Source organism: Centrocercus urophasianus, unplaced genomic scaffold (assembly GCF_019232065.1).
Source record: "Centrocercus urophasianus isolate 14NV4802_14NV808 unplaced genomic scaffold, USGS_Curo_1.0 seq_28, whole genome shotgun sequence".
In the NCBI taxonomy this organism is placed as follows: Eukaryota; Metazoa; Chordata; class Aves; order Galliformes; family Phasianidae; genus Centrocercus; species Centrocercus urophasianus.
In genome coordinates this window covers 4,889,017-4,914,439 of record NW_024884844.1, presented here as the reverse complement: position 1 = coordinate 4,914,439, position 25,423 = coordinate 4,889,017, and the positions used below count along the sequence as shown (strand labels likewise).

Sequence of the window (25,423 nt, the reverse complement as noted above, 5' to 3'; positions counted from 1 at the left end):
AAAGCTTCATCTCAGCCTCCTGCTTTTCCATAAGTGAGAAATGTGCCAGAGAACAGTGGGATTCACAGAGATGCTTTTAGGAGAGTTGAGCGAAAAATCCTTACAATGTGTTCAAGTTTGACATGTATTTTGGCTGATGACAAGAATGAATTCCTTTTTGTAAAATTGCCAAGCCCTTCAGTGGGATGTCTCACTGATGTCAGCACTACCAGAAGCATGACAAGGGCTCCTAGTTTGCTCTATATGCATTTTAAGGCCAGATTCTTTAATTCGGGTACCCCAAAACATGAGGAAGAGTGGTAAAAATGTCTCCCTTCTAAGGAGGTAGGTTTGAATCTCACTACTGAGAAAAATCCTTCACGCTGCACTTTGAAATGATGGAAGGTGTTGTCTTTTCTCCGAGGTTGTAGTCAGAATGGGGAATCTGTACTTCTCTAAGTATGCAAAACGTGAGAGCTCTTAGTATAGCAAAGCTCATCCTCACCTCTTTGTACTCTCTGCTCTGTTCAAAGTACTGGGAAGAAACTTGCCTTTACTCCCACATTCTTAAGATGGAGAAAGCCCTAGTGCTGGAGAGTAGATTTCATCTGCAAGCTTAACTAATCTAGGCAGTGATTCTGACGCTCGGAGTCTGAGGAGTGTATGATGGGAAAAGAAGCACTTGAAAGAATCCCAACTTTGTTCTAATGATTTTTTTTTCTTAATTCTTTTTTTTGCAATTATAATTAATATCTATGAGCTCATGGATCAAACCAGTTATCCATATCTATGTATCAAACCACTTATCCATTAAACTCAGCCTCCAGAATAAGCTGCTCCAATCCACAGAACAGATGCACAAGCATTTAGTTAAGTTAGAGGAGACCCTTTAAACTGACTGGCAGTGTGAGGTGATGATGAGCCACAGGGACAGAGTTTGAGCTTACCATTGATTCAGTGTGGAACTTTGTGACTGTATAAGCACTAATAATACTCAGAGACCTGAAGTGGAAGACATCCAAGTTGCCCTTAAAGAACAGACTGTTCTCAAAATGCCCGTGTTGAGTTTTTCTCTATTGTCAAAATTAGCTCTCTCAATTAAGCAATTCCATTAGTTGAAACATCAGTCTAGGGGGATTTTTGCAGCATGTCTCTGCTCCAAATCCAAATCATACTGATGTGGGACTGAGCTAATGATTCACAGCAGACACTGTCTCAGATTAAAGCAGACTTCTGCTGCCAAAGCTATATTAAGTGAGCCAGTGATGTGCAGAATGTACAATAGGACTGATTTAAGAAAGGCAGAGCCCTCACTCTAGGGTGATAGCAGGAAATATTCATTCCTTTCATGCCATTTATTGGCTGTATCTGAGTAAATATATCAAAATGCTGTTTCTGAACCTTTTAGGTGTGTGACAGGAATGCCTCAGTCTGCAACCATTTTTGAAAAATAAACTTGGTCTTCATATTAGCTGAGTAGTGTGACAGAGTAAAAAAAATAATAGTATTTAATGAGGAGAATTTGTCAAGGAGAATAAGTGGTCTATTTGGCAGCTGTGCTATAAACTGCTTTCATGATTTTGGGCAAAATGCTTAATGTTTCCATGCCTAATATACAGGGGTATTGAAGTGTTTGGTGAATACTTTTGGTATTGGTGAAGATTTTTCATACAGAACTAAAAGCACAAGTACTGCCTACCTGGGGCACAAATTTAATCAACTAAGTATTTTAAGTCCTTTAAATTTGTACTGTTTCAGTTGTAGAGTTGTATAAAAATTATGGTGGTGATCAGTGAGCTGTATGACAGGTACATGGAAAAGAATAAGAGCAATATCTTTACAATCTGAAAAGCTCAAAGATAATTGTTCTGGTATATTTATTATGCTAAGCAGTTGTGTATGTAATGTACACTCTGTGTCCTCATGCACTGTTTGAACAGCGATAAGCCATGAACTTAAGTATACTTACATATAAGCACGTTCCATACAGATGTGCAAGCAGTATAATATGACTTCATTAATACCTGCTGCTCTGTGTGTTGCTGTGATTCCCTGCTTGAGTGAGGATGGAGAAATCGTATTCTGTGGCAAAACTTACTTCCATGCCTTTAGCAGAATATGTGTGAGCAGTCTCCCAAGCAAAAATGAAAAAATTAACTTGAGAATTTCCATTAGAATAAGATTAACACTAACTTCAGTAGTCAGTGAACATAGTGGCAGACTTACTAATTATTACATGAAGGACTTAGTTCTGATTCAGAAAGGAATATAGCTGTACTAGCATTAGTTCTTTGCCCTTAAATTCTACTGTAAGGAAATGCAGTAGCATAATCATCAGTTAACAGTGGCACTATCAGCATTTCTGTGAGTACCTGAGAGGTCTGGCTTGGGGCTAGCTGCTCAGTGAGTGGATCCAGCAGTGTCAGAAACGGTGTGTCCCTGTCTGGCAAAGCAAGTGCAGGTATTGGTGAAGCAAGCATAGAAACTTCAACAGAAAACAAGGCAGCTCCAAAGCACTGACATGACTGCTTCTGAAACTTTTTTCAGCCTCTTTTGAGGAGCACCAGATTATATCTTGCGGAAGCCATGTGATTCCCTGTTTACATCTAGGGTCCAAGAATGCAATGAATTTCCTAACAGTATGTGGGTGGATTTGACCTCTAACCTTTCACCTTTTAAGTTCCTTCGGATTGCTGGAGGATTTTTGTCATCAGTTTTCTGTTAAAGGGCAATGAGACTGACAGTTAAAGAAGAGATGTCTTATGCTGCTGATGGTTATGTTTCTGTTGTTGTTATTCAGGAGTGTTGTAACTCTCACTGTCAAGTCTCCCCTCTACTGCTTGGTGGCCCAACTCTGCAGCCACATCAAAACTAAATTATGACTGCAAGATTAGAGCACATAAAGGACAAACAGCATATGTTGCCTTATCCATCAGTGCTGGTACACTGATCCCTTTGTTCTCTGAAGGCCCATCTAGTTTCAATGTCATTTCCGCTAGGAGAAATTCCAACAGAACAATCTAATTCGTTTTTTTCCTCATACTTATCTCCACTTGTTCTTTCCCAGAAAAGTAAAGGAAATATTCTCGAACTTCCTGTATTTTACCTGCTGTTAAATACTAGGAATTCCTTAGTTCAATCAAGGAATGATTGATTCATCATGACTCCAGTTCCGCACATGAACTCAGTGTTCCTAGGACCTAAACTCACACTGCAAAGACTTGGTATCAGCTTACATCTCACCAAGTCTTAAAACTCACCTTGCTTTTCACTAGGCAGGTGTCAGAGCTCTCATTCAACCAGTTATCAAACCAGCTGCCCAATGTGTAGCACGTGAGTAATCTGAATAGCTTGTTGACTCAGGGGCGTAGCAGATGGTTTAGAAAATGGGCTTCTGAGAATGCATTAGATATATTTGTTTGTACCTTGGGCCCATGGCAGAAGGAGATGTTCTTGTGCTGTGGGCATATGTGTAGGAGTGCTGAGCTCTGGTTTCATTCCCTGTTCCATTCTCCTGCATGTCCTTGGGCAAGGTCATTGCACTCCTGCATGCCTTAGTCACCCCACTGGCAAATTGGGAAAAGACGACACAAAGCAGTGCTGCAGGCCTTCTGTGTTCACGAGCTATTTTATCCACAGGTCTAGAAAATGCAGTGTTTAAATAACAGCTAGAGCTGTAGGGAAGGGCCCCAATTCATGGAGGCTAGCGCAAGTCTTCTGTATGCATTAAAGGGGAGAGGAGAATTTCATACTCTGACAAAGCTGTAGCTGTGGAAATCCCCGGAGCTAAGGGACCTTGTCCATGAGGTCGTTGGCTCCTGCTGCAGAGTCTGCTTCAGTAGGAGAAAATTTCCTCTTCCCTTGTGTTGTTCTATGGGAGAATACAGGAATTCTCTTCTAGTTTATGTCAAACCTGTGGTACAGTAACATCCAGCAGGATATTACTGCGTAATATAGTATAGAAAGGGGTAGCAATCTCTCTACTTATACCAGTTCCCTCCTTTGGAAAAAAAAATCTGCAGGGCATAGTTTTCCAAGCACAGCTGAGAAGTCTGCCGTGACCCCAAGCTCTGTCAGCAATAATGCAGAGTTCAGTTATGGCCTTTTATGGTTTCGCTTTTCTCCTGCTGATGAATTTCAAATGAAGTCTCTGCCAGTGCTGTCGGCATGGACAGTGTTCAGCTGGCTTTTGCAGCATATTAAATACCTTCTCTGGCTAAACATCTTGTGGAATGGAATTAAATTGTTTCTTTCTGTCTATTCTTTATCTGACAGACAAATATCACAATAGCTAATAATAGTATTGTACAGTAATATGATAACTGGGTTTAGAAAGAAACCAAACGAATTTTGAGAACAGATAAAGAAAACTACTTCAGAGACATTGCTTTGGTGCTGACTTACTCTGTCAGTAAAAGAAACATTAATCTTTTCAGGGACTGCAGTGATACTGTTCTGCATTTCCAGAGGTTTTCTACTGCAACAGCTTAAGAGAGCAGCAGAACCCTGTGAGCTCCTAATACGCACCAAGCCCTGGAGCTCAGCTTGGGCTTGGGCTAACCCTCACATCAAACAGCAGAGCAGTCGCCATTTCCCTGCACTCTGAGTTAGATAAGGAGAACACTGCCTTTTTTGGTCTCCTGGAGTGGTACTTGTTCTGCAGGCTCTGTAAATTGAGCAGTGTTGAGAAGTCAGTGAGAATCTGGGTGGCACAGTTTCATATTATGCGGGTGCACTGTATGAGCTGGGGTTTGCCTCCATACAGGAAGAGAGAAAGTTCCTTAGGAGGAGGAATTTGGGTTTGTAGACCACTAAAAAAGACAAGGACTTTGAGTTTGGTTCTATGATAAATGTTGTGCACGCACATGCTTTATGCTTTTCAGTGTATACAAATAAAAAATAATTAAAGGTTACTGCAGAATATATATTCAAACCGTTTACCAAAGTATTTCTGAGAATCTGAGGAAGGAGTGCAGCAGAATTCAATCTGGGAGTAGATAAGTGCTTGTTTCAATCCCAGCATGTTCTTAAATGTGGCTTATACATTTCATGTGAGGCCAGCTTGTGACTTTACCTTCTACCCTGAGGAAAGAGTGTCACAGAGAATAAAGTGAATCTGACCTCCTCACTTCCCCTTCTTGCTCTGGATTAGCAGTAATTTATGTCTCCTTTGGCTGCAAAGTAGCTTCTTTTCTAATCTGTGCATAGCTGCTGGAGCACAGATGGAGGAGAGCAGATGACCTCTTTCACATCACCTCCACGCTCCTCTTACTTTCCTGTGCAGAGTATAGCACACAGGAGCTGCTACTTCCATCTTCCCTGCAGTGTTAGTGACTGTGACTGTATGCAGTTTCCATGCAGCTGTGCAGAACAGTCCCTTGGCAGGTTGGAGGCCAAGTTGGCTGATTGGCCTTCTCCTTTGCTTGCAGCTGGCCTTTGTGAGCCAGTTCAGGGCAACCCTGCGATTACCTGAGGAGCTTTGTGCCTGTGACACACTTAATGTGTAACTGTTTAACCCCTAGCTTGCCTTGTTCACTTTTGCAATTATTCTATTAGTCAAATAAGGTGAACACATATCCTAGTAAAAGAAGTGTAAGTACTGTCCGCTACAAAGGAAAGTGAAGTTTTTAAGGTTCTTACCAAGTTCAACAGTACTGTGGGTACAGCCAATTTTATGGACACCATCCAGAATACCATAAAGCATAGCTAAGTCTTTGTTTTGTTGTTATACGCATGATGCAAACTGGCCAAGACTGGAATGTCCCTGATTTTGCATAGATAAGACATCTGATAGAGAACATACATTTTTTCTTTTGCTGCAAACAATAGTGAAGCTGAATTTAGATATTGATGTTTTAAATCAATAGCTCCCCCTACCAATATTTCCTATGGAAGTGTTCACAAGGAGCAGTGTATTTTTCAATGCACTTACTTGTTTCTAGTTCACATTTTGACTTGAAGCTATGGTTTAATGCAGAATAGCAAGAACAAAATTGTAGTCTAATGAAGTCTACGTAAAGTTCTTGTAATATAAGCCTAAGTGTGATGTATACAAGTGCAAAAGATGGCACATGAAACAAATGAAATAGTGAAGATGTTCAGCTCAAGGACATGAATGGTGCAATAAGCACCAAAACAGAAGGACAAAATAGGGAACTCCACACCCCATCTCACTGGATATTTTTATTGGAAGCAGTTAATTGTGCTGATAGATATTTCATATTCCAGAAGGGAATGTAGTTTGGCAAAGTATCCTAGCTTTCAATACAGACAGATGAAAAGGGTAACCTTTAAAATCCCCATGGAATAAACTACTGAGAAACAAAACAGACACATGGAGAGACCATCTGCAAATTCTCTGAATGTGAAGAGCTGTGGAATACCATCCAGTCTGATATAAAATAATTTTAACAACGTTAAAATGCTATATATACATCTGTCATATTAAGAAAGAGCAAAGATTAGGCTTTCTTGTTTATGATCTCCCACAGCAGCTACTAGCTCCATATGCATACATTGAGCAGATCTGCAAGCAGCAGCACATGGTAGGTTTCAAATCAAAAGTGCATCTTTCTGGCTTGAGCAAGTCCAGCCAGGGTTCACTCATTCAAAAGTCAAAAATCACTTATTTTTCTTACTGGGGAAAAAAAAAATACTGCAGTAGAAATATTCTCAAGATTGGCAGATATTAAATTAAAATTATGTAGCATTTTGTTGACAGCTGACATCCCCTTGGCCATGAATGTTCTCTTCTCAGTGCTCACGTGCATAAGCCTTGCTTTTGCAAACTGTGCTGACGAAATGTGTTGCCATTATCCAGGTAAGTGGAAATGGAAAGAGAGACCACCAAGGTAACTGTGCCTTGGGATACTGAGAATCATATAATGGCTTGGGTAGGAAGGAACCTTAAGGATCATCAAGCTCCAACAGCCCTACCACAGGCAGGGCTGCCAATCTCCATATCTAATACCAGACCTAATTAATTAGACATATGTAATACTAAATATGGATTCATTGTAGAGCTGTGGTCAGAAGCTATCAAATGTACGGAACTCTATAACCTAGCCTTATCTCTTAAAACAGGTCTTAGTATTAGAACAAGCAATATCTTTTTTTTCCTTTTCTTTAAAATAAACCCTTACTGCCCACATTCAGCTGTGTGCATGGCAGGTGTCAGAGAACCTGTGCTACTTTGACAAATCCAAACAGACATCTCTCGTGTGTGATACACTACTGGCGTAGGTTTTTCTTCAGAGTGTTTGCCCTTGCTATCAGGAACTGCACTGTTCTGCTTGGATTTAGGATAAGTCAGTCGTTAACCAAGTTCTTAAATCTGCATTCTGTGATGATGTAGTTATGATTCTATAGGAGAAAATATGACATATATCCAAATATTCTTCTGAGCAGATTTTTCAAGAGGACACAGGCAATATTGTTCCCTGCAAGTTCTGTATGGTTAATAATTTGTAGTGATAAACAGTTGACTGTCATGTGTACAACGCAAGCACTTCTCTGGAGCCTGATGCAGTATTGTAAAAGGGTGGTATAGTGAATGTGAGCACCGAACTCTCACTTCTTGCCACTCTGAGGAGGCTGGGGCAGAACTGTTCCAGAGAATATGGCTGCCTCTCTTCAGGCATCAGGAGACTGTGATTCTGTCCTAGTCTTCTGTAAATTTGTACTTGTCAGTAGTCCTTTATATTTTGCCAGAGAGTGAGGCCAGTAAAATGTGACAACTAAGCAAGGCAAGAAGCCATTCCAGAGGTTAAGGACATCATGTCTCTATTTTGTTTAACAAATGATGTACATATAATAATGACTCTTAGTGGAACAGTGTTCTACATGTTGCCAAAAGTAGTGCAAACAACCTCTGCTCTGGCCATCAATCTCTCTTCCACATGGGCATTGTCATGTTGCAGCCATCTATAAAGCCTTGGTTCTCGTATCTCTTGTTACCTCTCAATGTTTTCCCGCATACTTAAAAATTCTATTTACACATCTCCTAGTACATATAAACTGTGGAGGAAGGTGGATATCCAACGATAACTGACTTCAGCTGACTTGCAGGGAAATTATTGGTCTATGGAACTCTGTAGAAAAGGGATGGCCCTGTTCCAGTCAGTGAAATGATGTTTAACTGTCTTGATCAGATTAGGCTATCTTATTTTCCTTCTCTGTGAGCAAAACCACAGGAGTCAGAGAGGTCTTTCAGTCCCAGAACCAAAGGCATGGTTGTGGCAAACTGTGGCCACTTCTGTCTGCTCAGTCATTTTCCTAGGAATGATAATTTCAGTATGGAGAGATAACTGATATAGTCCACCACGTTAATGTTTTATCAAAGTGCGCATCAATTTCACCAGTATTTTGACGTTTTTACTGCTAAGAAAATTAGCTGTATTTTTTGGCTGGTTTGGCAGCTCTGCCTCTTAAGGAAAATGTAATAATGTCCATTGGCAGTTTTACCAGCAAAAGGGAATGGTGTTTTATCAGTCAGCGTCCATTGCAACTGCTATTTGTAGCATAACACTATCTTTTTATTTTTATCTTCTGTCATTTTATCCCATCCCATGATTTTTCATTCAGCCTTAGTCCACTAGTTCACCCAGATCAACATCATCATTATTTTGTAGGTTTTGCTAGATTACTTCTGAGAGGATTATTCCCAGAGAAGATATTTTGTTCCCCTTAAGTCTTTCAAAGTGCTTAACTTCCATAACCCTTGTTTTAATCAGTTATTTTTTGAAAAAGTTGGCTTTTTTATTTTTTTGCTTTTTTTTTTTTTGCCTTAGGAGAAAATTCATTTCAGTAAATAGTTAATGATTAAACTTAATTTTGAAAAAGTTGTATAACTTCAAGGTTTTTGTATTGTCACACTCCTGCATAGCTGGTTGCTCATCTGCACACCAGGTTCTAGTGATATTGGCTCTAGCCATGCAAATAAGGAGTATCTGAATAAGTCTCTAAGATAGGAACAGCAGTTTGAAGTTTCTGTGTTCTCCTTCCCCAGTAGTTTCCAAAATGTACGTGATCTGAAAGTCTCGATATTTAAATAATGAGTGTAAGTTGAATTTCTTTCCAACAAAAAGCACACTGAGCTTCTGAAATCTGCTCACAGGCAAAGAAGTTCAATAAATTATTGGCAGACATCATCCTTCAAGGTCTGTGAGGGAGGTTTTCTTTCAGTACATGGGGGCATATCTGTGACTGGTTTTAGTCTCAGTAGTTCCTGTAATGATAGCTGTGAGGGGCGTTAGGCTTCAGCATGGCTTAGCTAGACTCCCAGGGACTGAACAGCCCATGCTGAGGCCCAAATGGGACTGGCACTTATTTTTGTTCAGGTTTCTATGTCTGACTGTGTTGCAGCTGTTTCCTTACTCTAATACAAACATGTGAAGCAGAGAAATGACATGGAGGTGCCAGTAATCCCCTACAGAAGTCCTGCCTCTTACACGTACAATTGCATCGAACGTGCTCTGTGTATACGTTTTTACAGATAAACCAGACCCGCCTGCTGGAACACCTTGTGCATCAGACATACGGAGTTCCTCCCTCACTCTTTCATGGTACGGCTCCTCTTACGATGGTGGAAGCGCGGTGCAGTCCTACACTGTGGAGATCTGGAACTCAGTGGATAACAAATGGACAGACCTCACTACCTGCCGCAGCACGTCTTTCAACGTGCAGGACCTGCAGGCTGACCGGGAGTACAAATTCCGTGTGCGAGCTGCTAACGTGTACGGCATCAGTGAGCCCAGTCAGGAATCTGAGGTGGTAAAAGTTGGAGAGAAACAAGAAGGTGAGATTTAAAGAGAACTTTTAAGAAATTTGCTTTGGGAAAAAGCACATTTGCTTGCCGCTAGCCAAGCGCTGAATACACAACAGAAACTGAGTGTCTCATACCTAGGTGTGGTTGCCATGCTTCAGACGCCAGCATGGTAGAGCACCTTCTGTCCTGTTGCTCCTAATACTCTTGATTTTGTGAATTCAACACTTGTATCCTGCTTAGCATGTTGAGTTTGCAGTGTTGTGTGGATGCTAACAATATTTTTGATTCCACTTAGATAGAAATGTAAAAATACTGTTTACTATCTCTTGACTCTTACTGTTTGCCTCAAAGGGCTAATGGGAAGAGCTGGTGCATTTTAGAAATTATTCTGAAACTTGTACAAATATTTTGAACACACATAAAAAAATCAACATTATTTTTTACAAAACAGATATTGTATGTAGATTTCCACAACTACTTACTGTGCAAGAATCACATCTATACCCCTACCACACTGGAAATCCCAGAACTGTATACCAAAATGATGGTTTTTTTCCATATTTCCAGTCTTTAAGGCTTGGCCAACGTGTTGTATCTCTCCTTCCTTACTTGTGTATGCAGAGCATTGGAGTTTTGAGTGTCTCAGATAATCCTTGTGATGATATCTTCCATTGCCGCAGAAAGGCAAAATGATAGCAAGGTGGCGCAGCGCCAGAAAGCTCTGTAAGCCTCTCAGTGGGCACTTCTAAACAAAATAGATTGTGTTCTTCTTTGAGTGGATACTTGGATGCTTTCTGAGAAATTACTTTCCTCTATTAAGAAGATTTAGAATCTGATGTAAATCAGGATGCAGATTCTCTTCAAAGAGGGAAAAATACCATTAAGAGTAGCAATAAAATTGAAAGAAAGTGAGATATTATTAACACTTCATAGTAAATTTCCCTGTGTTTGAATGCCCTCTTTCTTTAGTTGCAGGGCAAACATCTTTTAGAACTGGGGACGTGACTTTTCCTGAGACCAAGCATACTGGACCAAAGCAAACAAGCTATTTTTTAAGACCAACAGTTTTTATACATAGATTTAATACAAAGAGCCTATAGAGTGTGCAAATTATTGTGATAAATATTTTTAATAGCAAAATGTTTCTTTGGGTGAGAAGAAATTGCAATTTGTTTGCAGGAGGGTGGGTTGTCTTTGTGTTCTCAATTCCAGAGCTTCTTGTTTTTTTGTTCTTGATGCTGCAGCTAGCATAAAGAAAGGACAAGTCATATAGAGCGTGATTTTTCAAGTGCATGGGTATAGCTTTAATTAGAGGCAGTGGAAAATGCATGTGTTCAGCAACTCTGAAAGTCAGGACATTAAATTGTCATCTATGTAAACACTTAGCTGAGTAACAGGGGATTTTCCATTACTGTCAGAAAGAGTGAATACTAATTTTCACACTGAGGTGGCTGGTACATATCAACAATCCCAACAAAATCCTAGTGAAGAAATGTGTGGGTAACTCTTCACCCTTAATTTCAAGAAAGTAGCTTTAAAATAAAGTTGAAAGTCAGAACATATTGAAGTAGACATTGCCATGTTTGAGGAAAACTGGTGCCATTGGGAAGGCTTCTAGCACAGCTACTCAGAGCTTACCGAGCTCAGATACATTCTATTTATTTAATTTAGGCTTCCACTGGGGGACCAAAATGTTTCCAGTTCATGTCTTCAATATCGTGTCGCTTCAGAACAGGGAACTGACTTCTTTGTCTGTCTAATCACTATTTGGCATATGCTAACAGCTGGCAGCAAGGTTGGGATCAGCTCCCTTATACAGCCCTTAAAAGGGGAGGAAAATGTGATGTGCTCTCTGTAAGTGTGGTTTCTAGCTGAGGAAGATCTGAGGACAGCTACCCATGCATAGGGAGGGCTTGCTTCCCTCCCTGCTCTTCTGGTAAATGACTGCAAAGCAGCTACTCTGTGCTGGGACATACAAGGGATTGCAAATCCTGCAAAAAGAGAGGAGGGCTTTAGGAACAGATTGTAGACCTGATTGACTTTGCCACCAAAATACAGATGCAGCCTTATATGTTAGATAGGTGATGCCCATCTCAGACCAGTTTCTGTGCCCCCTTCACCCTGTCTTTCTGTTGTTTTCTTGTCAGCTACTGCACCTAGCTCTATATTCTGAAGTTCATGATGGCATACAGGGTATCACATTAACGTTTCACAACATAAATTAGTTGACACAGTGGGGATAAATCACTTGGTTGGGCTTGCACTCTACAATGAAAAACTGCAGCTTAGTCAATTACAGGGAGAGTTGTTCAGGTTTCTGGAACTGTCTTTGCAGTTGCTCAAATTGCTGGTCATAGCCACAGGTCTTAGGAACAAGTCCAAGCAGTGTACGTAATATATAACAGCATTCCAGCAATGGCCCCTTTGCTTCATTCTTGCAGGCAACATAAGAAATAACATAAAAACCTACTGGCAGTTCAAGTACACAAGAATTAAAAACTGGGACACTCAGGCCAGTTTTCACTGTCTTGTGCCATTGAGCTTGCTAACATCTTTGCCTGCCTTTGGGTCCTGCAGAACATTTGGATACCATCAATTTCAAAGCTCAGTCATACTCAGGAAGGTGCACGCTCTCCAAATTTTCTAGTTGTCTTGAGTCTGAAAAATGTGTCTGGAGCTCTGCAGGAAATCATTCTGTGTACGACCGTGCTTTGCTCTTGGTCTTGCAAAGACAAAATTGCTTTAAAAAGCCAGAACAGGATTTGTCATCAAATCAGAAGCGTAGTTTTCGATTTTAATATATTTAATTTATTTTCTATTTCACTAAGGCATTCCTAAAGCAATTTATTAGGTGACTGTGAATTGATTCAGAATGCTCATGTTTCTAGTAGGGAAGTAAAAAGCCAAGCACTGCAAAACAAGTGAACTTTATTTATCAAGAAACAGTGACTAGATTCTGACTATGTAATGAGTAGAAATGAAGGAGTGGCGAAGAGTTTTTCATTGTGAAGTTAATTCCCTGCCTGTTTTTGATGCTTAGCCATAGAGTTTACCAGTTACACATGTTACTGTGAATAACATGGGCATTGTTTTTAAGTACCATACCCTATTTAATGAGCTATTCATGTCTTTATTCTCTTCACAGAAGAACTTAAAGAGGAGGAAGCAGAGCTATCTGACGATGGTAAGAATTTCATATTTTAATCAGAACAAATGAAAAGTTGTAATTTTAATTCGTGTTTTATGGAGGTTTTAATCATGGTCCCTAATCCTTGTTTGTAGAAGGGAAAGAAACAGAGGTCAACTATCGGACAGTTACTATCAACACTGAACAGAAGGTTTCAGATGTCTATAATATTGAAGAAAGACTGGGATCGTAAGTACTTTGTCGTGCCTTTGAAGACACCTTGTTTTCCAAGCTATGAGGCAATTATAAAGTTCAGGCACTCTCACTCTGACAGTGTCTTGCACTCCTAGCACTCCAGCAAGGCTTGTCTGTTGCTGTAAAAATAGATTCTAATATATGTAAACCTCCAGTACATAAAGACCCTTTATTTCTATTAATTGATATTTTTAATAGACATTACATGCATTTCTTGCAAGGGAAATTGGGCACAAGTATGAATAAAATGAGAGGATTCGTTCACTGTTCAATGCTCTGAAGTCTAGCTGAGAAAAGAAGAACACACTGTGCACTTGCGTTTCCATTATACCCATTAGTGGTAACAAGATTATCCTGCCCACAGGCTAGGATCTCTGCTGACAGTGGTCATAATCCCAAGAGCATTAATAGAATTGCTCAGTGAAGGTCAGTGATTAGCCTGGCTGCGTTTCTCAGTGCTCAAATTCATGGCTATGTGAATTGCATGCCATGGTAATCTTTGAGCAATTTGTGCTGCTGGTGGTGCTGAAGGCCAGGGATGTTGTATGCTTCACTTAACAGATCTGTCACTTCTAATTGTTAAGTGTATCACATAGGTGCAATTGTGCTTATGCAACAAAGTGAATCAAAAGTACTTGAGACCCTTACATTCAAATTCTAATTTCACCTTCATCTTGAAATGTCATATCATAGCTGAGGTGTTTCCTCTCTGCTACCCTGCAGAGATGTATGACTTGCAGAAAAAGGTGTGCAGAAGAACTAGAGTCACGTGAATGAAAGCCTGGTTTTAGGCATCCATTTTTAAAATTTCTTGTATGAAAGAAATGTATAACTGGAGTCTCTCTAAATATGGTACTCATCAAAATGTCTCGTAGGTTATTTTCCATAAAATCAGTATGGAAGAGTACCTGATATGGCAGTATTTTTTTATTTCAGACGGATGTGGTTGCACAGGAATATTTTGTAAAATGTTACTGGTCATGGTGGACAATACGTTGTGAAAACATTTTATGGAAATAGATGTATGTTTTCAGGGGGAAATTTGGACAAGTCTTTAGGCTTGTTGAAAAGAAGACTGGAAAAGTGTGGGCAGGAAAATTTTTCAAAGCATATTCTGCAAAGGAAAAAGAAAACATAAGGGATGAAATCAGCATCATGAACTGTCTACATCACCCAAAGCTCGTGCAATGCGTAGATGCCTTTGAAGAAAAAGCCAACATCGTTATGGTATTGGAAATGTAAGTATAAAGCAGAACATAGAATCACAGATTGTACTAACAAAGTTAGTAACATTGAAATTAATTATGCATACAAAAGTAGCAACATATCTAGACATGGGAGACTGTCAAAAGTGGGTTTTCAGACCTCAGAAACTTTTCTGATCATTTATCTAAATCATTTAAGATGTGTAAGTAACGCCACAAAAACAGTGAAGATGCATTGCAGCCTTTATCGAGTTTGTTTTTGGTCCGGTGTGCGTGGTGCTTTTCTGCAGCTCACTCTTCTATTGCCAGCTTAGGACAGGAGAGAAGAAAAGTTAACTGTAATTCAGTCTCACATTTAGAACCAAAAGATGCTTAAGAAGTAGAAAAATATCTTTCTTCAGGCAGTTCTAAACAGGTATTGAAGAAGTTTGTGTCAATGTCACAAGTTTCACTGACCAGTTGTCTCTTACAAAGAACTGAATATTAGTTCATAACATGCTGTTAGAGGGGAAAAATATGCTTGAAAATGCAAATTTCAGAGCTATATTCTAACAAAATATTTGGGTTTACCTGACAAACTCATCTAGGCAAATTTATAGTACAGGAGGCATTGGGAGTACTTTAGTCTTCATATCCGATTGTGAGATTTTTAAGATATCTTAAGGGTTTTGTCTGATGTGTTTTTCCAGCAACAACATAAATACTGATTGTAAAATATTTATTTGTAACAGAGCACCATCCAAAAAATGTCCACAGATAAGCACAGTGCTATAGAGCTTCTCAGTGGGGTGGGAATTAGGGGTGTGAGGACAGCAGACACTTTTTTCTTCAGGAAAAGTGAAAGCTGAGAACATGTTCATGCAGCAGAATTCATTGTAAGAACCTGCATGGTGTGGGGTGGAAAGTAAAGGTCAGACTTCAGAAGCACAAAGAAGGAGCACACATGACCAGCGTGATGTTTGCATCATGCATAGCACACCTGCTTAGTGTGAATCCCATACTTGTGGCAGTAGCAGCTGGAAAGAAAATGAAATCCTGATCCGTGTTGATGTGTTCTTCCAAAAAGTTACATCAGCCACCATGCTGCTTCTCCAGGCAGACAGCTGCACATCCACGTGCTGTCTGCTGCAAGGAGAAGCAGGTTCCTTGCTGGCTGGGACTGCTGAACAAGATATAAATTGTTAGGAGCAAAAGAGACTTTATCTATATTTGCTTCCTTGGCACTTGTCTCAATGATGTAAAAGCTGCTATTGCATTGGCATATTTCAGAGGCTGGAAGTCCGTTATACAACCTTAGTACTTGTGTGCAAGACAGTGCTTTTATTTTTAGATTCAGTTGAACGGGCTGATGATGGTAAGAGAAGGGAGCCCTACTTAGCTTGGAACTGGGAGCTGGCAGGCCTAATGGAAAACAACGAAATGTATAAAGAGGTTTGAATTGCATATGGCTTTACACTCCATTAGTTCCCCTCTGGTAACAAAAGGAGGTTATAAAAAAATATACAAAAATACCAATGTAAACTAGTTTTGCTGACCAATCTAATTATGATGAGATTTTAGTTTGGGATGGATGGCTACAGTGGTTTTGAAGCCTCACATGAAAATTTCCATAGTGTTACATCTATAATAAATTTAGATTTTTTTGATGACTCATTTTGAGTCAACTATTACAGCAAATGAAATCAATCCATTCTTCTCTGAAAATCATCCTTTCTGTCTGCTGGAACTCATGTGCAATCTCAGGCATTTCCTTGTTGTATATAAAGAAAGTACTTCTTCCAAAATAAGTATCTCAGTGGAAAACGAACATGAGAAACCAGTAGCATGTGGTAAATGGCATTCAGCATTGGGAGCTGAGTGCCTTCAAGTGCCTTTTTTGCATACTTCAGATAGTTTATTTTGACATGGATAATAAGATTATTGTGTTGAAAATCAAAATTATTAAAGCAGAATCGCAGCCGTAACCTTTGCGTGTCCCACTTGGTGTGATTAAAGCTGGCACAAGGTCGTTGTTTCAAAGAGAGATGTATTAAAATGTAGTGAGTATTTGCCCGGGCAGTTCCAACATAGATTCTTCTTACTGTTCCTCCATGACAAAGTCTTACTCACAAAATCAAACACTTCTAAATGTGTGTTCTGTGCCTCTGTAGAGAAAAGTATTTTCCTCACACTGACCTGATCAGACAGATTCTGATGCAGCTGTGTGAAGGAAGCTGCTACTGCTGTGTGTGTGCAGGACCTTGTCTGCTTTGGTTCAGTTCAGCTTCCTAACCCATGAAAAATTAAACTGGATTTCCATCAGGACATAAATGGAAAAACATATATTCTGTTCACGCACTTGAAGTTTAATGTAATGATGTTACCATGGTGTCTAGAGGTTCTAAAGGAAAAGCAATATGCAGATGCATTAACTGTAACTCATTTCCAAATAATATGATAAAGTGACACTTGAGGCAATGGCACAACTTCTGGAAAAATTTCATTTTAGGGATCTGAAAAGTATGACAGCTTTCTGTTAAAAAGAACTGATCGTTACTCATGTTAGTAGTCAAAAAGGAGCCTTTACTTTTTCAGTGTCAGGATAGTTACCGTGTGGAATTGCAGAGTGCTCCAGTTATCAGCATTTTGCAAGCAGATGTTTTCACAAACACCTCATGTTACAAATGTGCTGTAATCCAGTGTAACCCTGTGTTTGTGAAGCATATGCTGTTCTTTTTAATTTCCATATTAGTAGAAACTGCAGTGGCATTTCTGATTATATATCTTCTAAAATATTATAGCCAAAGTAACACGTGTGTCCAGAACTCCAGATGTTTCAGTTTCAGTTTAGGACATAAGTATGTATCTGACAATCTGCAAACACTGCAAAGCCATTTTTTACTTATGTGTTTTCTTTCTGTAACTGAAACATGGAATTACATTTGGCAATAAGCATGAATGTTGCAAAATATTAAGCCATATAAAGACCATGGAATGTTTCAACTAGAACTGATTTCTAATAGCAAAGCTGCTCTGCAGCATTTGCTCTATTCTGTGTGGGTCATTTATCTTCATAAAAATAAAAAAAAAGTATTTCCCATCTTTGGACATGAGCAGATGATGAACCAGTTGAGTGATTACTCAGAATTAAAAACAAATAAATAAATAAAAATGCCCTTGCATTTTGTTTCACTAAATCTGGGTGAAATGTGCCACTTTCATTCCACAAACAGTTCTGAGTTTCTACCCTGTGAAGACCTCTTATTTAACATCTTAAATGAGCATAAACATGGAGCTGACTTACAAGGAGTGTTACGATGGCTCAGGTGGAAATACCTGCACTGAAAGAGTTGTGGGATATATCCTTGCCCTGCCATAGCTAAGGGGAAATTCCCACTGAGCTCACTTGGGTCAGTTATTTACCCTTTGAGCTTTGCATTCCAATTAACCATATCATTTTAATTCTTCCCTCGTCAGACATTCTTTGGCACCCTCTGTCTCTCTTCTTCCCAAACTCCTTTTTGTTAATCACTAGAAGTTTTGTTTTCCTTTTCTGCAACCCATCCTGTACTTTGCTATCACACTCTTGATCCACACTTTTTTCTCCTCATATCCTATACTGTAGTTTACTTTATTTCTAAAAGATATTATCTGCACTTGTGTAGAAATGGGAGCAGTGAGAAGCATAAGTTTGGAGTGTGGGATGGTATTACAAGCAGTAATTTATATTACAAATAATAATTATGTCAGTTGGGTGGCAACCACTTTGCACACACCTTAGGGCCTGGTGCAAGAGGCTGCATGCTAGAGGCAAGATGTAAACCCAGCTATCTCCTTGCGGGCTGGGACAATAATGTGGCTGTTTCACAGTCCTGACCTGGGAAAAAAGACTTCAGAATAGCAAAACCTATTGTCTTATGCTATACACAAGAGGTGAATCTTCCTGTGTAACAGTTGTGTGTTCAGATAATGCTATGAAAAAAATATGGATTGCATCCTGAAGGAATGCTTGAATTATTTGCATTTGTGTGAAGGAAATGAAAAGGCTACATAAGTCCTTTTCTTTTTTTTTCTTTGTCTTTCATAGGGTTTCAGGAGGAGAACTCTTTGAACGAATCATTGATGAAGACTTTGAACTGACAGAGAGAGAATGCATTAAATATATGAGACAGATTTCAGCAGGAGTTGAGTACATCCATAAGCAGGGTATTGTCCATTTGGATTTGAAGCCAGAAAATATTATGTGTGTCAACAAGACTGGTACAAGTATTAAACTCATTGACTTCGGACTTGCAAGAAGATTAGGTAATAACTTTTCTGTCTACTTCAGTATGGCATGGGGAAAAGAGCAGGAAAAACAGTAATTTAATATTATATCAATATTATATTCTTCTGTATAAAAGAGTAAACAGACATTTTTCATATAAGTAAGAATGGTTTTAGGAAAAAAATATAAAAAGGGAAAATAAGATGTTCCAGAAAGAGACGGGAGCTCCTCATCTTCAAAAGGAGTTGGTAGTGAAGTGTTTACAAAGCAGCTATTTGCTTCTGTGGCCAGGAGTATAACTGTAGGTTACGTGGTGAAATATATAGTAGTACTAACATGAACAGATACTTACATTTACTCTAGGAAACTGTAAAACTTTCTGACTATAAGTAATAGAATGAAACCTGAATCCCATGAAAGTTACAAATACTTGAGACTTTTTTAAAGCAGACTTTAAAGTGATGCTCTCAAAGACTTTTGAATATGGACAGTTGCATTCAATTTACACTTCACCATTAATGTTACAACTTCCCATCCTAACCAGCAGCACATTGTTGTTTATGTTAAATATGTGAGGAATGCCATAAAAAAGCTGTGTTTAGGTTGGGCTCAAAACAATTAATAAATTGTCACTACTTAAAAATAGCCTAACAGAATTGAAAAGAAAGAAAAAAAAGGCCCATTTGACAATCATCTTCTCTTCCAAAGCTGCTTTCAGCAGCTTCTTATCATTCATTCTGGAGTAAGTTTTTCAACATGATCTGCAATTTAAAAGTGCAAGGCCTTGGAGGGTTCCTCCATCAGTGTCACCTCAGCTCTAGAAAGCTAAAAGACTTAATGGTCTTAGAGGTCTTTTCTAACCTCAGTGATTCTGTGATACTATGAATTGTGAACTGAGATTTCTCACTCATTTGCCATTCATTTGATTCAGACAGTTCACATGCATTGCTGCTCTCTAGATGAGGAGGCCCACAGATAGATTCTTAGTAGTAACTTTCCCTCCTTCCCTCTTTAGTCAAAATTATATTTAGTGCTTATTATAAAACAGAACAATTATTATTGTAACAGTGGAGTTTGAAATTACAGCCTTCTGCTTTTTGTTGTCTGCCTACCTGCTGCTCAACCCAGTTCTTTTGATAATTAAAAATAATAGATGCCCAAGAATGTATTTTTACTAAAACAAACCAAAAATGGTGCATTGAATGAATACAGGAGACAAATCTACTCATCAGATTTTCAGGTGATGGAATTCCAAAAGGGCATTACATGAATCTCAGTAACATGGACACTGAATTCAGAGAAAAAGGTGTTTATTCCATTCATTAAAATAGAGCAGTGCCAATTCTATTCCTTCGTCAGCATGGAGCCCATGGTTTTCTGGGAGCACAAGCTGGGTCTTGCTCTTGTTAGGGAAGCAGGAGAACTGTTTTGTGTTGGTAAGGGTTTTGTTATCAGACATGTGAAAGACTTCATCTGCAGGTATTCCAGCAGGTTTCATCAACAGGAGATATGCATGTAGCCACAGAAGGTGTTTTTATAGAAACTTCTTCAGCTACTTTAATAATGTGAAACCACAGTTAAACTCGCATTTAGCAAGAGGAAGATCCTACTGTCAGCAGTCTGTTCACACCCATTAAGCTTTCCATTTTTCTGGTAATGTAGTGGCATTATTGTATGCTGCACAGTAGACCCTGGTTGGTGAGCTGCTATAATTATGTCCTGTATAGCAAATCTCCAACCTATCTATAATTTTTTTTTTTTTTGTTTAATATATAGAAGGTTGAGACTTATGAGCACTGAACCTGATTTCGATTTTACAATACTGTATGTTCATCTGGCTTAATATGTTACTCTTTCTTGCAAAGTTCTTGCTGTTTCTTTCATAGCCTGCCATCCTGCACAGGTGGCCTCTTTTTGCCAGCTGTGCTACATGGTGCACTGACAGCACATTCCTTCACTTGTGTTCCTTCAAGCTTTGTGATTTTGGAATTGACTGTCCAATTCACTTTGGTCTGACAGACGTGGGATTAGGAGCCCTTGTACTCCCACCATACCCCGAGGCAGCAGACAGCATTCAGCCAAGGAACTGCCAAAGGGAACAGTGACCGATTTTGCATTTCAGCTAACTGAGATTTATTTGTAATTTTTTGTAATAATGTGAGTGAATGGCTTCAAATATTCCATGTTTCTTTCAGTTTAAAAGAAATTAGGATCAGCTCCTTCTGCTCTGTTTTCTGCTGCTAATTAGTTCTCTTCTACTGTCAGGAAATACCAAACTGCAGTGGGATATTTTCCTGACCTTTTTTGGTGTGCCGAGGAACACATGTAGAAAATTGTTCAAGATAAACTTCTTGAGGGGAAGAGAATGGTTTTTGAGTACTGTAAAGATTTTTTTATTAATCAGCTGATGATATACTGTGTCGGGAGCCCGTCAACTTTCTGTCTGAACTGAATGATATCCAAACACAGATCCTACTTGTGTACCAGGCTCATAAACATCTGGGTAAAGAACTGGCATATTATTGCCCTGGAAAGGTCTTTTTTCTTTTTTTCTTTTATATGCACAAAATGCTGTATCAGTTCTTTCACACTGTATGCTTGCACTCAAATGCCATGCTTTCAAAAAACATTTATGTGATCCATGGGCAGCACATTTAGTACACCAGCCTTCTGCATACACGCTGGCTCGTGGTAGTTTACACAGTGCACAGAAAAGCTTCCAAACTTGGATGTGAAACATCTGAGCCTGAGATTCAGACGATTGTGATGAAGCTTTTAGAAAAATGGGTGCTTTGTGACAAATTTTGGTACTTTTTCATAAGTACCATTGTAAATACATGTGGATGCTGACCTTAGAAAGAAAGCAGTGATGAAAACAGTATCTCAGGCTTCCTGTATACAATATATTGGCCTGGTTCTTAGCTAAATCAGTTTAGGTTGGGTACAGAACAAAAGGATCTGCCTTTCGGTGTAAAAAAGCTATTTTGAAGGCCAGTCAGCCAGCAGGAAGGATCTCGGTGTTGGTGAACTTGCATGCAGGGAACAAGGCAGTTTCCTTCTCGCTGTTTCCATCTCAGAAATGACCTGCCTCTGTAGATAGAGGCTTCTTAAAGCAGAGGTAGCATGTGAAAATGAGGTTTCCACAATGAATTTTCTATCATCACAGCATTTACAATGGGGAACTGGTGCAACTGTGAATAATTCACTGTAGTTGTGCTTAAATTTGCTACAAGTGTGCTGCTTAATCTGTAGGGAAGTCATTAACCCCTCAATATCCCTCAATTTTCATTTTGTGTGTTGGGAATTTACATAACTTGAAAAAGTAGCAGCTTGTTTGTATGATTATGTTGAAAAGTGTGGTAATGGGAGTTCAGGTCAACAAAAATTTCTCCCATGATTCAGAATTGTGGGCAAGTAGCTTTTAGCGGAGTCTTCTCAAAACTTTGACCCATGATTTATTTGGTGGGGTTTTTTTTTTCAAGCTTTTCTCTTGATGGCCAAGCTGCAAATCTCTGTATGTGTGGATACCTGAACAGATGCAGGACTGGAATCTGTTACATCTGCCTTTCTTCCCATACATATCTGCTTTGTGTAGATGGTAATCTCTTTGGGAGAGGAATGGTTCCCCTCTGTCATTGTACAGTGCCTCATCTAGATGCTCCTCTTGCACACAAGATAAATGCAACATAATGGATCTCACTTAAGGCTGATTATTCAAGTACATGTGCAGACTGGACATGAGTTTCTTAACCCAAATCCAAGCTTGCCTCAAGTCAGAAACAATTTATTTCCTGAGATTTTTCTACTTCTAGAAAACATTTTTTTTAATTGAAAGTGATTTTTTTTCCCAACCCCTGCTGTATTCTTTTCAGCTTCCTTCCTGCCCGTGCTTGCTTATTCTTTTCTTCTTCTTCCCATTTTATTTGAAATGAGCATCAATGAAAATGTGCTGCTTCAGTTAAAAAGTGTGCAACCCAACACTGATTCTATTTCCTGTTTGAGCTATAAAAATATGTTATAATAAAATAATTATTTCTTATTATAATGTTATCATTACTGTATTTCTGCCATAACATGCAGATCCCTAAGCTTTAAAAATCTTAGACAATTTGTTAAAACCCTTTTCTGACCCTGGAATCCAGAAATCCTCTTGTGAAACTGTGTGAACTCTTTGCAATACAACCTCCTTATTTTGTGTCTTGCACCATGTTGTGTGTTAGAGGATGCTTAATATATAACTCCCTTTTTTATAATTATTATTTATGTTCCAGCTAAGAAAATAGCAGCTCACTCATGATTTAGTTTTTCTGATTAGAATCGTTAACAATACCACAAGCATATGTGCAAAAACTTTTTTGTTTTTTTCTGTTCCTGGAGAATAGTTTTTAAAAATTCAAATGCGGCGATTAATGGTTTTCTCTTTCATCTTTCACAGAAAGTGCAGGTTCTCTCAAAGTTCTCTTTGGGACACCTGAGTTTGTGGCTCCAGAAGTTATAAACTATGAACCTATTGGATACGAAACAGATATGTGGAGTATAGGAGTCATCTGCTACATCCTGTGAGTATCTTCGCTATTCTTGATCTCAATCCCAACAGTTTCTGAACATATGAAATTTCCACCAGCTTATGGGTGTTCTCCACATTTCAGGCCTTTTATATTACATTTAAAAGCTCCAGCATGGTTAATAAAATATCTCTGATCTCTGAAGCAGTGAACTACAGAATTAGCAGATGTAGAAATTTAGCCATTTAGTGTTATACATCTTACATCACAAACCAACCACGTTTCTCATTTAAAAGCCAATGCGATCGTATTTAATTATTGATTTCAAAGTGTTTTTCCTTCCCAGCTGTTTAAGTAACATGTTTGGGCGTGTGCTCGTAACTCATCTCATTCTTTTATTCTCAAAAGAGAAAATTTTTGTGTAATTCTGAGGTCTTTCCATTCAGATTACATCTCCCACGGGACAGACTAAAATATCCCAGCGTTACTGTATCTGTTCACAGTGCGTTTTGATTTATTATTAAGTGCAAACCACTGAATAAATTCATTTTAAAAGCAGCATGGATCAACCTTGTGGACATATTTTAAAGAACAGTTGGCTGCAGCTCCTGGTTACACATTGTGGTACTTGGTGCAGTCTTTATGTTGACAACATGTCATTATGCACTTCAGTGGGTTTAGAGAAATGTCTGTGGAAATAACACCTCCCAGGTCTCATGCCTAGAACAGCAATCAATCTTCTTCCTACTGTGACTTTGCAAATGTGATGCTACATAAATGAATGAGATGAAACTCAGTCTGGAGTGTGGTTGTTTTTCCCTCACTGCAGTTTCAATAGCAAGTAAGTAGAAGATCTTCTTTTCACTTGTTTTCTTACCAGGCTTCTGTCAGTAACTTGCTTTCTTTTCTGGAAGAACCCTCTTCTCCCTGCCTGGCCTCATCCTTGACACCTGGTGATGTGGAGATTTTCCCCTCATCTCTGCTCATTCTTACTTGTCAGCCTATTCTTGTTCTCATATCCTCCTCGTTTCCAGACTAAGCAACATCATTTTCTTCCTCGTCCTGTGCAAAAGCTACTGCATTATCTCTCTTACTCCCAGCCAAGACGAATACTTCTGTTATCTTCTGTTGCATATGTGAAGTGTGCTATACTCTTCAAGGTCACTTTGCTCTGCCAGTTTGTTTACAGGACCTTCATTTTCCATTTAGTACCAGCATTTTTTTTCTGGATCTTGAAAGCTCATTTGGATCATCCCGTAGTTCAAATAATTTAGACCACACAAGCTGTACTCAGAAGACAAATGCATTTATTTCTCTAACTTCTGAGGTCTCCTGTGTTACTGAGCACTAGAAGAGTGGTATGGAGATCTCAAACTGCCTGTGCAGCAACGAAAAAATCACCAGTGAAATCGATGCTGCATTGCCCTCTAGAGGCCTTTTACACGTTGAGAAACAAACTATTCAAATAAGACAAACATATTTGAGGTTTCTAACCAAAGTATACGATGAGTTTTTGTGTGCTTGAAATATCAGCAGGCTATTTCTTTTGAGAAATGTCAGGCATGTGTGGCAAAAGTTGGCAATGGCAGTTGTGTGTGTTCCCAAGGGAAACCAAGCCAAGGCTTCTGCTCCCATACAGTGCACACTGGTCATGTCGTCAACATCATAGGGCGAAGGGAACAGGTGAAACAACTGTGAAATGTCTTGCCAAAGATCAGTCTGCTGGCAGGGGCAGAAATGTTTCTTCCCAGTTCCTCTGTGCCATCAGAAGTGAAGAAATTTGTATGCTGGTGGGATTGGAGAGGTGTTGCATCTGATCTGATATGCCTTGTGAAATACTTCACAAAATAACTTGTTTGTAAAGATGTCTTTAAGCTCATTTAAATCCTCATGAGGGTAAACTTACATTACCCAAATGCAATGAAAATCTCCTTTTTCATGCGTAAACTATTGCCACAATAACGATTAGCAGTACTAATCAGCATTTGTCTTTCTTGCCATAAGAACAAAGTAATGGTGGCTGGGGAGAGCTGTGAGGAGCTGAGTCATCACTTGGACTTTCCCTCCCCACCCGGAGGGACAGGCTCCCAGTCTGTCTTCACTTCCTTAAAGCCCAGCTATTTTTGCCATCTTTCAACTCAGAGCCATTATCCAAAAGGGACCATCACATCATCATTACAGAATGCAAATAAAAGTCATTGAGAATTGGATCTCTCATTAACTGTAACTCTGCTTTCCTGTTTTGATTGCATGCTCAGAACTGCCAGATCTCATGTATGAACTCTAAGACTCGCTCACGTGGTGTCTGCCTCCCGTACCATCGCTGTGCTCGTACCTCAG

General features: G+C 39.2%; 1 protein-coding gene across 3 annotated transcripts in view; it reads left to right on the top strand.

Moving 5' to 3' along the window:
• Positions 1–25,423, top strand: part of MYLK (myosin light chain kinase) — a 192,019-nt gene that overhangs the window by 153,689 nt on the left and 12,907 nt on the right. For 2 of the 3 annotated variants that reach the window (XM_042827127.1, XM_042827128.1), the window contains 6 exons: positions 9,473–9,775; positions 12,891–12,929; positions 13,028–13,121; positions 14,162–14,365; positions 18,399–18,616; positions 23,014–23,137. In XM_042827127.1, the coding sequence (XP_042683061.1) occupies positions 9,473–9,775; positions 12,891–12,929; positions 13,028–13,121; positions 14,162–14,365; positions 18,399–18,616; positions 23,014–23,137 (982 nt within the window). The remainder of the gene's footprint in view (positions 1–9,472; positions 9,776–12,890; positions 12,930–13,027; positions 13,122–14,161; positions 14,366–18,398; positions 18,617–23,013; positions 23,138–25,423) is intronic. The other variant, XM_042827126.1, reaches the window with a different exon arrangement.